The 14,602-nt window shown below is 46.8% G+C and overlaps 2 protein-coding genes across 4 annotated transcripts; both read left to right on the top strand.

Moving 5' to 3' along the window:
• Positions 1–3,223: 3,223 nt before the first annotated feature.
• On the top strand, positions 3,224–9,257 carry hyal2a (hyaluronidase 2a). Its single transcript, XM_008289310.1, has 4 exons — positions 3,224–3,417; positions 4,480–5,452; positions 5,890–5,979; positions 8,172–9,257. The coding sequence occupies exons 2-4, from the start codon at positions 4,523–4,525 to the stop codon at positions 8,562–8,564; spliced, it is 1,413 nt and encodes a 470-aa protein (XP_008287532.1). The 5' UTR covers positions 3,224–3,417; positions 4,480–4,522; the 3' UTR covers positions 8,565–9,257.
• A 554-nt stretch (positions 9,258–9,811) lies between these two features.
• hyal1 (hyaluronidase 1) lies at positions 9,812–13,607 on the top strand. Of its 3 annotated transcripts, none has more exons than XM_008289292.1 (4): positions 9,812–9,816; positions 10,260–11,179; positions 11,259–11,348; positions 12,866–13,607. In XM_008289292.1, the coding sequence occupies exons 2-4, from the start codon at positions 10,262–10,264 to the stop codon at positions 13,190–13,192; spliced, it is 1,335 nt and encodes a 444-aa protein (XP_008287514.1). In that variant the 5' UTR covers positions 9,812–9,816; positions 10,260–10,261; the 3' UTR covers positions 13,193–13,607. The 3 variants fall into 3 exon arrangements, with proteins under 3 accessions (XP_008287514.1, XP_008287522.1, XP_008287505.1); XM_008289300.1 differs by lacking the exon at positions 12,866–13,607 and adding an exon at positions 11,845–12,168 and having other exon boundaries at positions 9,815–9,920; XM_008289283.1 differs by lacking the exon at positions 9,812–9,816 and adding an exon at positions 9,861–9,920.
• The last annotated feature ends 995 nt before the right edge of the window (positions 13,608–14,602 follow it).

The following is a 14,602-nucleotide window of genomic DNA, read 5'->3' as shown; positions in this document are numbered from 1 at the left end:
CACTCGAAAGAAAAGCTGCAAACAGTGAAATGTGTAACTCCTCAGCGTCAGACGTTCAGGCTCTTCTCACACAAATTACAGGTTTTAATGTCGTGTTCAGATTTAGATTAAATTATTTTTTGTTCCTCGATCCGACTCGCCGAAGCGCTGGGGACACAAAGTGAAGGTGGCAGGGCGTGTCGCCAGTTCCCCTCCATTGTTTTCACTTCCTGACAGTCCCTGATTCCCGCTGATGTAACGAGCAGGAGGCAGAGGTCAAAGGGAAGCAGAGGCTGGAGGGAAAGCAAACTATTCCTTTGTTCCTTTCCCTCCCTTCTCATTCACACGGGTTGTGCATGCCCCACATTTTCCCTAAACACAGAAAGACGGGAGGAAGAGACAAAGAGAGAGAAACCGATGACACGGCGAAGTGAGTCAGCAAAGCTCGGAGGACGAGCAGCAGGACGGACTCTGACACAGGAAGACGTCGGACCTCCGGGCCTCCAGCTCGTCCCCGTCACGTGCTCGGCCTTCACATGCATCCGCAAAGGGAAACTTTTGAGAAACTCACCCTTGGACTACTAGGCAGAAGCAACAGCTTTAATATCCGCTCACACCGGGAACTTCTTCCTCCGCAGTCCTGCCTGTTGAAGCTGGTTAATTAAGTGTCAATGGACGACCTCTATCCTCTTCTCTGCTGTACTTGGCATCATGACAGCATGTGGTACTCGGTTACTTGGCGGAGCCGTTGCCAGCGGCTGTCATCGCACGCCTCAGGCAGCAGTGACATCTGCATGCCAGATGCCTTGTGCCCACCGTCTGAAGTGTGCTCAGAGCATTAGTGGAAAAAAATACTAAAATCCTCACTTAAGTAGCAACACAACAATGTCAAAGCACTTCAATGAAACCAGAAGGCCCGTTAAAAGCAGAACCAGCAGAGAAAAGAAAGAAGTTCTGTCAGACTGATGCAGTTACAGACGGTTCGAGTATCAGTCGTAGTGAGACCAGTATTATGACTAAAGTACGTGTCTCCATGTGCAGCTCTAGACCTTGTCCTTGAGCAGCTTGGTGCTGCTTCCACTCCAGATATTGTTCTGTCTCCTCCATGATAAATATCTGTACACTGTTGTTATAACGTATGAAATATGATATGGTGTTTATTTAATAACTAAACAGGAAACAAACTCATTAAATGTGATTTACTTGCCATAAAGATGCTGTTTACATGGTCATGCATTCCTCATTTCTCCTGCCTATTAAGTGCTTTTACATTTAAAACTTTAATCATACATCTAGGCTTCAGCTTTGATTTCATAATCGAGCATTTGCACGGTCTGTCTGCCTAAATACTCACATATAAGACCAATGAAAACACCTGAATCCTTCTGTGACCACTAACCCACAAGGTGCTCCTCTACACCTCCTGTTATATTAAAGTTTTTCTTAGCTGAATGTTTTTCTTGCAAAATGCAGAAGAATTTAAAGTACAAAAGGGCAGCAACTAACGAATATCTAATTTTTTTTTCACCTGTTGAATTTTCTCTCCATCAGTTGTTTGTGGCACAAAATGTCAGAAAAAAATAAAAAATGTCCACCAGTGGTGCAAAGCCCACGATGGTGTCCTTAAACAGCCCAAATAGATTCAGTTCACCGCCACAGAGGAGCAAAGAAACCACAAAATATACATGCGTTTTAGAAGCTGCAATCAGGGAACTTCTTTCTTTTTTCACTTCGACTGATCGATTGTCAGAATAGTTGAAGATAAAATGATTCACAAAATAGGAAAACTGAAGCTCAGCAGACTTGACTAAATGAGCTTTTTCTGCTTCTGTCTTTAAATTTTAATTGTTCGTTTGGAGTTTAAAGGCACCATTAAAACCATTTAAAACATATGAAATGTGGTCCTCAATGAACGACCATCACACGTGTTAGAGATGTGCTTCTGCTTTCTGTGGGACTCTTACTGCTGTGAACCACGTCCACAATACCTGTTCTGTTTTGTTTTAACAAGAACCAATAAATATAATCATACATTTACATTAAATGATATATTTTAAAAGGTTCCTGTTTATTTTCAGTGCATTAATGTGCACTCTAAGATCCTCAGGTCTGAAGTCTGTTCCAGGGGCTCGACTGGAAACTAAAGGACAACCAGGGTCCTAAAACTCTGCCAGAAGGAACCAGGTCAGCCGGTACACTGTCTTCATAGAACTTTTACTTTTGTAGAAGAGCCTTTCCTGGTTTTAATTTCCTCTCAACTATTTATTTGCAGAAACAGATAGTTCCATCTTCTTCACAAACCTTCATAAACCCACTTTCCCATCGTCTACCTGAGACAATGTCAATCAAACTTAAGTTATCTCTACTTTTGTCATTTCTACTGAGTCAAATCCACTCAGCTTCAGTTTGATATCATCTCAAGCAAACAACAACAAAGAAAAAGTAAATCTACAAAAAACGAGTTATCTGTTGTTGCAAATGAACTCCTGAGTTTCTATCACTCTTTTGCATGCTCTGTCTTTCTGATTCTGATGATTTTATGGCGTTTTTCTGCCTCCTGAAGCACTTTGTAACCTGAACAGTGTCCTATAAATAATCATTATTATCATCTGTGATCATCACAAGTTCACACCATAAAAATCAGAATATGATGAATGGCTGCTGCCTGCAGAGTCACATCCAGTCAGTGGGTTGACAAAGTGTGTTTAAGTCAAAGAAGGATGTTTTTTTTATTTTTTAATCTCCATGGAGGAATAACTTTCAGGTGCATCACTGGACTAAAATAGGCCATCAGCTAATTTGTGGATGCCACATTATTTATACATGTGATCGTAGCGCAGCTGAAAGGTCACTCGTGTGCGTGATCTTATTTCGGGGATGTGGCAGGCTGGCCCGCGGTGTCCTTCTCTGGATCTTGCCCCTGCTCCGTACAGTGGATCCGTTTCACGGCGGTGGTGGCAAACTTCTCGGACGGACTCATTCGGCGCTGCTGCCGGGGCGGAGGGACGACCTGTTCCTGTCAGAGGACCAAACCCGCAGCTCCGTCCGCTGACAGCCGAAGTCATGTGAGGACTCGAGGTGGACAAACACGTCCGTAAGCTGTGGGACTCGCTGACAGAGTTTTTAGGATGTCCGGTTGGTTCCTCCCGCGGCCCCTCCGCCCCCCTCTCCCCCGGCCGGAATGGAACATCCCGGAGTGGTTTGGCAGCGAGGGGCGGGCCGGACTGACAACGTCGCAGGGGGTCGGCTCGCTTCTGTCGGCTCAGCCCGCTCCAGGACCCACGCATGCTGCTGGAAGCTCGTCATTTTCTAACTTTGAAGTATTTTTAATTTTATATTTTTAAATTTCTTCTATTTGTTTTAAGGCAGCGCACAAAGAGAAAGACGCGGCTTGAAGTTTGCTGGTTGTTGGGAATGCGTCTCCAGCTGCCAGGAAAGGTGAGTCCATGCATCTGCACCGAACCTCCGCTCTGCTCAGATCTGCTGCTACTTTGCTCATTTACTGACTAAAACAAACTTTATTTGAAGTCACTTAATGTTGCTTGTAAGAGAGAAGATTATCTGAAACCTGCAGAACCAGCTGTGAAGAACATTTTCTGCACTTCTAATCTGTGTTTGTGGCATTAATTGTCCGGAACCGTCCGGACATGTCAGCTCTGGATCCTCCAGTCTGAAGCTTACAGAGTAGTTAGAACCCAAAGAAGCTGAGATGTTCTGCTCACACAGCTGTAATGATGGTTTTAGTAAATAAAACTCAAAAACCCTGTTAGTGATGTTTGGACCCCACTGGGCTGGGACTGGACCTCTGGTTCTGTCTCTGAACTGAAACCAGCTCAGCCTGAGAACTTCTCATTTCCTTTTTAAAAAGAACCATCAGAGAGGAATATTCTGGGAAGTTTAGCTTTTCAGAAAACTGCTGAATTCACAGTGTTTCTGAATCAGTTTGTGGAGAACCAGCTTTTCTTTTAGCAAACAGTCAAAGGAACCCGGTCCAGAGAAGCGTAGGAGTTCTGTTCATATGATTATAAAGATGCTTCAACTAGTTAAGTCTAAAAAAGTTCTGAAAGTGAAAACCCAGCGTTGTTTGTCTTCCTCAGGAGGCCGGGAGCAGCGCTGATTGTGTATCCGGTGCTCTCAGACAAACTCTGGTTTAGTTTCCCTCTTTGATAAGAGCTTCATTATTAATACGTGTCACTTAACAGAAAACCAAAGTGGAAACTCAACGTCGTGTCTGAACCGACGGTGACGACTGAATCAATATGCAATCATCAGGAAAGAGAGGAAACCAAAACAACAAAGGCGCTGAGGTTTCACATAACTAGAAAGTACCAAACTGCTTAGAATGATTTCTTTATTTCCAAACCTCCTGGTTGTGTGATTGCAGCGTTGGTTGTGTCTCCTGTTGTTCATGTCTTTGTGAAAACAGAACTTTATGAATGGATGAACTGGGAGGCGCCGCTTCTCAGAACACTAAACTCCAGATTTCACTCTGACTTGTAGAGCAGAGAGCGACAGGCCTTTCCGTCCAGCCACATCTGAAGACATGTTGTGCTGGACTCTGCCAGACTGGAAAGTACTGCTGCTGATTGTTCTGCTGTGGGACGGAGTCTGGGCCGAGGGACTGAAACCCACGAGATGGCCGCTGTATTCCCGAAACCCTCTGCTCCTCGCGTGGAACGCCCCGACTGAAGACTGTGCCCCGCGGCATGGCATTCATTTTCAGCTGGACCAGTTCCAGATCGTGGCCTCACCCAATGAGGGCTTTGTTAGACAAAATCTGACCATTTTCTACAAGGACCGCCTGGGCCTGTACCCCTACTTTGAGTCAGATGAGACGCCGGTGAACGGGGGGCTGCCTCAGGTGGCCAGCCTCACGCAGCACCTGGAGAAGATGCCAGAAGGTGTTCGCAGGTATATCCGTGAACCAGAGGCCAGAGGCTTAGCTGTCATTGACTGGGAGGAGTGGCGCCCCCTCTGGATACGCAACTGGGACAACAAAGATATTTATCGCAGGCACTCTAGTGAGCTGGTGCGCCAGAAGAACCCGACCTGGCCCCCGGAGCAGGTGGGCAAAGTGGCCCAGCAGGAGTTTGAGATGTCTGCCAGGAGGTTCATGCTGGAGACGCTGAGGCACGCCAAGAACCTGAGGCCCAACCAGCTGTGGGGCTTCTACCTGTTCCCCGACTGCTACAACCACGACTACCGGCACACCCTGGAGAGCTACACGGGCCGCTGCCCGGATGTGGAGGTGTCCCGCAACGAGAGGCTCAACTGGCTGTGGACCGAGAGCACTGCCCTCTTCCCCTCCATCTACATGAGCACGGTGCTGCAGTCCTCGCCGTCCGGACGCCAGTTCGTACGGAACCGCGTGAAGGAGGGGATGCGGCTGGCTTCGTCGGGCACCGGGTTGGCACGTCCGGTCTTTGTGTACACCCGGCCCACCTACGCCAACTCCATGGAGCTGCTGACAGAGGTGACGCCGAGTTCCTCTTCCTGATGCACTTGTTCTGCCTTCTGTGCACCGCTCTGGTCTAAACCCACTAATGTGTTCCTGTTTGAACCCCTTCAGCACACAATAGGGACTTTCTGTCGCTCCGGGCCTCTAACATTCTGCACTCACTCGTCTATATCAGTGCATGCTGCATGGTTCTCTACTTTTCCTTATCGTCCGCCACAGTTCTTTCCTGTCCTGGTAGCACTCAGACACCCCAACACCTTTGGTTTGTGCGGAGTCGGCAGGAAGTGTGTTGAAAACCTGGCTGAACACCCTATAGGCTGTTTCCTTTTGGGAGGATGAGCAGATAAGAGCCGGCGCTGTGCTTCACATACAGTAGCTTCTGACCCACTAACAGTTTGACCCTCTTGGCCGTGCGCTCTCACAAATGTAAAGTGCTGCATCATCTTTTCCAGACTGACCTGGTTTCCACCATCGGGGAGAGCGTGGCGTTGGGAGCTGCTGGGATCATCCTGTGGGGAGAAGCAACCTACGCCAGCAGCAGGGTGAGCATCAGCACGCTGATTAGGAGACAAACGCTTTCATCAGTCACACACAACTTCTGAATTTTTACCACAAACATAATCGCCTTTGACTTGCTGTCATGTGTGCAGTCATTTGACGCCGGCGGCTCCGCGGGGCTTCAGGTCACACTTCAGTCACATGGATGCTCCTCAGATAAACACAAAGCATTTGTCTGAAGGACTTTGATCTCGTTTGGTGCCGATTTAAAATCCGGAAATCTGCCGTGAAGAGTTTGTTTAATCTTGTGAAGAGCCACGCGTGTTGAAAAGTGTGCAGGATCCACTTCAGATACAGTCACGTTCATAGAGGTGTGTTTTACAGCAACTGATTTAAAGTAGTGTTCTCATCTTTGTATTTGAAAATAAAAGTGTTTAACACATGTATTAGGTGACATCCAGTATACTATACACATCACTTCTGATCATGATTCCTGTGAAAATACTTTGTGTTCTGTCTATTATTGGAAACACTGGATGTTCACAGATGTCTCACAGCTGAAACCAGTCGTTGTCTCTGCTACTGACAGTCAGGTGTCTGTTAGTTTCATTATATTGTTATATTCCTCAGTTACAACTAGTAAGAATGAAAAAGATCCAGCGCTGTTCCTCACCTGCCTAAAATACCTTGTTTGAAGTCCAGGTTATGTACCTACATCACCATGAAACACGGGCTGCACGGTGGCTTGGTGGTTAGCATCGTTGCCTCACAGCTAGAAGGTCGCTGGTTGGCGTCCCGGTGAGGACACCCGGGATCTTCCTGCGTGGAGTCTCCATGTTCTCCCCGTGCAGCGTGGGTTCTCTCCGGGTTCTCCGGCTTCCTCCCACAGTCCAGAAACATGCTGAGGTTAATTGGTGATTGTAAATTGTCCGTAGGTGTGAATGTGAGTGTGCTTGGTTGTCTGTCTCTAAGTGTAGCCCTGTGATAGACTGGTTACCTGTCCAGGTGAACCTGCCTTCACCCTGAGTCAGCTGGGATAGGCTCCGCCCCCCATGACCCTGGTGAGGATTAAGGTGTAGAGATGATTGATGGATGGACCATCAAACACAACTGCACAGTATCTGTCTTTGGCAAACAGAAAGTGAGCAGCTACCTTGCAGTTCATGATTATTTTCTACCCAGAGGTTCTTAATTAACTCTAAAATGTCTCGAGCACGAGCACAGCTGAACCGTAGACCGTAAGTACAGGATGGACTCAGACATCACCAATCGGTTTGCTTCCATTTTGAAGCATTTTGAGTTTGACTGCTGCCATCCCAGACTCAAAGAGCATGAGGTGATTCGTCTCATGTAGTCAGACAGAGTGGTCTGGCTGCACCTCATCATCATTCTGCTGGTTTGTATTTCTTTAAACCAATCTCACTCGTATGTGGCGAAGGGAAGAACGTGGCAGCGGTGTGCATGAAGGCAGCCAGTGGTAGACTCCTACTGCACCTGGTGACTTGTTTACATTCAGGTTTGTGTTTGCAGCCAGAGGAGACGCCCCCTGCTGGTTATTAGGACTAGTTTAAGGCACTTTGCTGTTGGCTTTCAGACTCTGTCCACCTTTTATATAAAGTCTGTGTAGGCAGGCTTTATGCTTTCTAAAGATCCTGTGAGTTACTTACTAATTAACTGTGTTTTTGAACTTTAAAACATCTTAACCTCGTTTAGAATAGAACAGAATGCCTTTATTGTCACTATACACATGTACAATGAGATTGAGAACAGCTCCTTCAGTGCCATATAGTACAAAAAGTACAAAATAAAGAGCAAAAAAATGAAAAATAGAAGAGATTTAAGTATAAGTTTAAACTGTCTGAACTGCTGCCATCAGGCAAACGTTCCCGGAACGTTAGAGGAAGAACCTCCAGCTTCATGCCACCAGCTGTCAGAACGCTGAACTGCTGATCCAGAGATGCAAACACTTGTTTATTTAAACTGCTTTAAGTTGTTGGATCCTGCAGAAACGCTCTCATCCTGCCTGTACTGCTGTGGATGTACAGCAACATGACAATAAACTGGATTGGATTTGATTAACAGACCCCAAAGACACAACTTTGGATCTGTATCTGAGTATAAAAACTGGTATATATGAGTATCTTTTAAGCTCCTTCAACCGATTGCAGTCACCTGAGCGTGAACAGGGACAGCTAAATGCCCACAGACTGAGTGTGTTCATTTCCTCTCTCTCCAGGCGAGCTGCTCTGACCTGGACTCGTATCTCCGGGGCACGCTGAGCCGGTACCTCCTCAACGTCTCCACGGCAGCAGAGCTATGCAGCCAGACCCTGTGTGGTTCCCACGGCCGCTGTCTGCGCAGAAACCCAGACAGTGACGTCTACCTGCACCTGAGCCCCGTCTCCCACAGCATCGTGGAGCGAGGCGGCAAGCTGGCGGTCGCCGGCGAGCTCAGCGACGAGGACAAGGCCAGGCTTCAGGCGGAGTTTCAGTGCCAGTACTACCGGCGCTCCTCTGAGGAGGGGAGCTACAACCAGACGGACCCGGTGCACCAGAGGGGGACGGCGGCTCGGACCACAGCGTCCCGGTGTGTGATGCTGCTGCTGCTGGTGCTCCTGCTCCTCTGCTGATGCAGCAGCTGGAGAGATGAGGAGTTTAATGGAGAGAGGAGTGTCATTTAGGTCTGTCTTCTTCAGTTGCTGTAAAATATGGATGACACAAAGTGAATTTTTTTTAAAGAAACACTGTGGAAATTGCAAAGTAGTATTTGTTTATAGCTCTTAATCCTTTTGTAAACGGCGGAGGGCTCGCTGGAAGTGACCTTGTTTACATTTTGCTCTCAGTCACTGTTTCCCAAAGTGTCAGATTCCATGTTTCTCACAGTGAGGATGCTTCTGTGGTCGACGTGATGAGTGGGTCGGTGCACGCCGTCGCTGCCAAGTGGCGAAAGTGGAAATGATGCACTTAAATCTGTTCATAGCACAATATAGCCGAAGTGCCTGATCTCTCTTCAACGTGACCTCTCCGACATCTGATTTTTATATGGAGGCAATTACAGTATTACTATTTATTTGAATGTATTTGTAGGTGTTTTCTATGATATTTTCTTATTTTTATGTCCAAAAAAAAATGACTACTAGTTTTCTCTTAAGACGTGTTTTTTTTTCCCATTTAAGCTGCACATGTTGCAGCTGTCTGACTTCATAGTGTCAACATCCAGTTTTGGACTTTGTATGTTCAGTGATTTCGTGACATTAACGCCTCTCGTATGCAAACATTTGCTGTTTTCTGAACGTGGACAGTAAATAAACTCCTTTGTTGAGCTTCTGGTGTAATTCTTGTGAAGGTTTACAGAAATGGAGACGTGTTTGCACTGTTTTCATGTAGCAGCAAAGTTGGAATTTACATCTTTGGGATTACAGGTATGCTTTATTTGTCTGCAATCAATGAACGCTCAGCTTGAGGGGAAACCTCAGTGAGTCACCGCTGGCCAGGGGAGTCCAAAGCAGCCACTTCTCAGGGAGGGACGCAGTCTGCAGGCTGCAGCTTCATACCCCTTCCCCATGTAATTGTAGGGTGTCTCAACCGAGGGTTATTTTTTACTACTTTTAAGAGTTGAGCAAAGGAGGAAGAGTTCATTATGGCTTTGCCTAACAGTCATTTAGAGGAGCGCTGTGGAGCCGCTCCAGATCTGCTCATTAAAATGTGTATTTCTGGCTATAATTACTTTTTCTGTTTTTTAATTGAAGCAAACCAGAATGTGTTCGGTGCAGTCAGACGATCAGTTTTCAGGTCTCTGTGACTTTAAATCCACTGTTCCTGAGTGGGATTAGCATGTCTCTTTCTATTGGTCGGTAGAACTCCTGAGCACACTTGGGATTGGTTCTTTCTTGGTTCGTCCTCTTTTCCTGCATGTGTCATTCACATCATGAGACGTCTGTTTTCATGACCACACCGCAAACCCAAGTCCTGACGTCTGAATCTAGGTAAGCCAGAGTCTGTAAGTTTGCTCTTAAGTCTGTTTTACACTGTTTTACATGAATAGTTGATGATTTTAGCCCAAAGCAGCCACATGACAAACATCATCTGGGATTTTCTGGAGAGTCAGGCAGCATTAAAAAGTGAAGAAAGCAGCACATGAGGTCAGAAGTTCAAACTGTTGCTGCTAAAACAGATTATAAAAGCTTTAAAGCACCATGTTTGATTTTAATCTTAATCTTGTCTCACACCTAAAAGTTTTTTTTTGCAATGCTATTTTGCAATGTTCTCCTTCTTGCACAACTCATTGGGTAACACCAGCGCTGCCGTCTGCTGCCTCCCTGCAGGGATGAGGTCCTTCCATCCTGAGCTGCTGCTGCTCTTCAGCCTGATCAGCCTCCACTCTGGGCTGCAGTTTGCATCATCATCATCATCGTCTTTCTCCCGGGTTCCTTTCCTCAGCGTGTGGAACGCCCCGACCGCCAGCTGCCTCTCTCAGTATGGCGTCGACCTCGACCTGGGGACGTTCAGCATCGTCCAGAACCAGAACCAGACGTTCATGGGGGACAACATGACCATCTTCTACGCTGAGAAGCTCGGTCTGTATCCACGGTACTCCAGCCAGGGGAACCCTATCAACGGTGGGGTGCCCCAGAACAGCAGCCTGAGCGAACACCTCAGAGCTGCCACTGCAGACATCCACACCTACATCCCCGACCGGGCCTTCCAGGGCCTGGCGGTGGTGGACTGGGAGAGCTGGAGGCCTGTGTGGGAGAGAAACTGGGACAGTAAGCAGGTGTACTGGGAGGCGTCGAGAGCACTGGTGAGGTCCAGGCATCCGGACTGGAGCCCAGCGCAGGTAGACGCTGCAGCACGAAAAGAGTTTGAAGAAGCTGGGAGACGATTCATGGAGGAAACTCTGAAACTGGGGCAGCAGGAGAGACCAGATGGTTTGTGGGGTTATTACGGTTTCCCCAACTGCTACAACTACTACAGTGACAAGAGCGCTAACTACACGGGGGAGTGTCCGGCTGTGGAGCTGAAGAGGAACGACGAGCTCCTCTGGCTGTGGAGCGCCTCCTCCGCTCTGTTTCCTGACATCTACCTGAGCATGGAGATGCGAGGCCTCCACAGAGAGGTGCTGCTCTACGTCCACCATCGCATCCTGGAGGCCATGAGGGCAGGAGCTCAGGTGAGCACGTCAGCACCGCCTGTGTTGGCCTACGCTCGCATCGTCTACACCTACACGCTACACTTCCTCTCTCAGGTGAGCAGCAGGTTTTTTAAAACTCATAGATTAATTTGTTGTCATGAATATTTGACCGACCTCGTGTGTCCGTCCACAGGAGCATCTGGTCTACACTCTGGGAGAGAGTGCTGCTTTGGGATCTGCAGGAGTGGTGCTGTGGGGCGACCACGCCTTTTCCAAATCTCAGGTACAGTGACTAGAAATGGTTGTAGTGATGAACACTCGATGTCTTTCTACACCTGCCTGTGGTGTCCAGGTGTGATCGACTGTGGTTGTGTTTCTGTGTTTTTGTGTTTCCTGCCTGCCTGCAGAGGAGTTAAGTTAAGTTAAGTTAAGTTAAGTTAAGTTAAGCTAAGCCTAGATATCAGCGTAAGCCTGCTTGAATCTATTGTAGAAAAAGTTTGTGACTTTTTAAAGTATTCTGTTTTTGTAAACAAGTGTTGCGGCTTTCATGCCTTTATTAGAGTTATCTGCTTCAAACATACGGGCTTTAGGTAAAGGAGGGACGTGTTTGGGTTAAATGTAGACAGAATTTAAAATGAAATGATATATAACTACTAAAAGCAAAGGAAATAATAGTTCTGGTGAGTCTAAAAGACGTCTTTCACTGAAAATGGAGATTGAACCATTTTATCTATTGACTTGAAACTAGCTTCTTGTTTTAAACCAACTCTTCTAGATAGACGGTGTTTTGTGTGCTTGGTGTCTATGGTGATCTGTGAGTCACTGGATAAGAGGAAACAAACTTCAGACAAACCCTGATAGAGACGAGCCGATAACATGCCGGTTCATGATTTGTGCAGAACGTTTCTAAATGATTCCCTTCATGAGCATCCGTCCTCACTGCTTGTGTGAAAGCTGCAAACAGACGCCTACACACTGTGGAACTTGCAATCATGCATTTATTTTGTTATGCCTGTTAAAAAACAAGTTAGACAGGATGTGGAAGTCCATGAGACATTCTTCTCCTTCGCCTTTGCACTGGTCTAATTAAACAGATGTATGAAGAGGTTCTTATTTTGCTCTTAAAATCAGCAATATTAAAAAACCTGATCTTGTTTCGGTGGATTTCAGAGGATGTTAAGAAACTGTGTGTCGGATGTTTTAAAACTTCCTTCCATGTTTTTTAGTTTGGTGTTCTGTCAGAGTACGTCTGACGTTATTTCATATCTCTGATCGAACACCCGATTACAAATATGTGCTTTAGTTTTTTTAGTAATTTTGTGCTCAGCTGGACGCCGTCGTTTTTAGCAAACTGCAGTAAATGAGGCCTTTTGCTGGAGGCTATTTTCAGCTGCAGATGAGAGTATTTGTGGCAGCAGGATGGTGTCCGGTATGAGTCAGAACAACGTACAGCGCTCGTAGAGCAACAGAACGGCTCTTTGTTGTGTCTTCACCACTTTCTGGACAACAGCTACAGCACAGAGGGATGAATGACATGTGGCTGCACAGAAGAGCTGACGATGGACTCAGAGTGTTCAACAAGAAATATTTCTGCTGGTGGATTTGCTCAGAACACTTAAACTTTGCTTCGACCACCTTCAGCTGGCTCGAGCTACTTTTTTTTTCCTATGGAGCAAAGCTTATCTGCTGGGAAAATACTAACTGTCCTGTTATGGCGTTGGCTTTATCAGTCTGATGACCGATATTTCACTTCAAAATGAATCTCCAGTTCACTGTGTCTTGTTTCCGTCCTGCTCTCAGGCTTCCTGTGAGGCCGTCAAGTCCTACCTGGACGACACTCTGGGTCCCTACCTGGTCAACGTGACGACGGCCACCGTGCTGTGCAGTCAGACCCTCTGTTCCTCTCAGGGTCGGTGCCAGAGGAAGAATCCCAGCTCACGGGTCTACCTCCACCTGGACCCTGCTGTGTGGAAGATAGCGTCTGAGAGGAGACCAGGAGGAAGGAAGAACTACAGAGTTCTAGGACGGATGTGGGCTCGTGATTTAAAGCGGATGGATGCTGACTTCCAGTGCAGGTGTTACCCTGGCTGGGCGGGGGAGAGCTGCTCCACGCCAGTTCAGGGATGAAGCTTTTCTTCAAGGAGGTGAGCTTGTGACAGCGTGAGACTCATGAAGAGCAGGAAGATCTGCTGGGAGGAGCTGGGAAATGAACAACTCTGTGAGGGAATGTGGTCTCTGGTGAATGGACGTCTTTGACCCGTGTGTCTGTGAACATTCTCAGTCATCCAGGTCCTGGTTCTTCTCCGAGTTTAGTCGTAGCAGCTGGACCTGCTTGAGTTCCTTGAAGACGTTCCACCTCTCATCCAAGAGGCTTCATCAGCTCTGACTGACTAGCTGGGAGATCCAGATATCCTTTGACTCGTGTGTTTTATGAATGAATTGCTTTTGAATTTCTTTTTTTTTGTTGTTGATAATGTTGTAGATTTTAAAATAAATCCCAAGTCGTGTGCAGGCTGCTTTCTACATCGCCGTGAACTTCAAACAACGTGTTGTTTGATGACATGAGTCCTAGAAGTCAGCTTCAGAGTCCCTCAGAGTCCCACAGAGTCCCACAGAGTCCCACAGAGTTCCTCAGAGTCCCTCAGAGTCCACCTCCAGTCCACCTGCAGTCCACCTCCAGTCCAACATTCTGCTGCTTCGACGTGCCCAAAGTTTGACATCCGACCAAGGAGAGAAAGTTTCTCTGTGCTCACCTTTAATTTGAGTCGAGGACGTGTTCATGCGAGATGATTTGGAGGCCAGTCATGGTTCAGTGAGCCACTCGCTCAGGTGTGATGTGGAAACCTTCAGCTTGTCACCTGTCAGTGAAGAAGCACATCTCGTGTCCTGCGGTTTGATAACATTTGCATAGATTCTGGTTTCAGTTCAGGAGGAGCAGCTGTAGGATTTATTTGTTCTTTTAGATTCATTTCAGAGACACATGAATCAGTACAAAGCTCCTACAACTACAGGATAAGACTGATTTAATGTAAACACGTTTTAACCAGGTGACTGAGCTTTTTTTTTATTCCTTATTGTCGTCTAACTTGATCCCAGCAGACATTCTGACCCGCCGTAGCTCAGGTGCAGCCACCAACACTGACAGAGGTTCTGTATGAACAGAACCAGGCCTGGACCTGCTCGGCTACATGCAACACGGCCGTCATTAATGCTCTTTACTGTACCTGTGCTCTTTGTGCTTTGGCGTCTCCAGATTCTCATCCAGCAGCTTTATAAGAACCCTGCTGGATCAGAACCTGTACCACACAAAGCCTGGAAGCATTTAAATGTTTGAATCACTGCATAGAGAACGATTTAAAGTCAGTTTGAGAGGATATCTCTTCAAACTGATCGTGGTTATAAGACTTCATTTGGAGGAATCGTACTTTTATGCTGCTGCCAAGGCAACTAGAGATGGAAAGTAACTGAGTACATTTACTCAGGGGCTGTACTAGAGTAGTTTTCCAGAGTTACCACCTTGTGCCACTTTTTTAAAAC

The sequence above is a fragment of the Stegastes partitus genome, unplaced genomic scaffold (assembly GCF_000690725.1).
Source record: "Stegastes partitus isolate 25-593 unplaced genomic scaffold, Stegastes_partitus-1.0.2 Scaffold14, whole genome shotgun sequence".
Lineage (NCBI taxonomy): Eukaryota > Metazoa > Chordata > Actinopteri > Pomacentridae > Stegastes > Stegastes partitus.
Note: the sequence above shows the minus strand (reverse complement) of the source record. Positions and strands in the feature narration are given on the sequence as shown.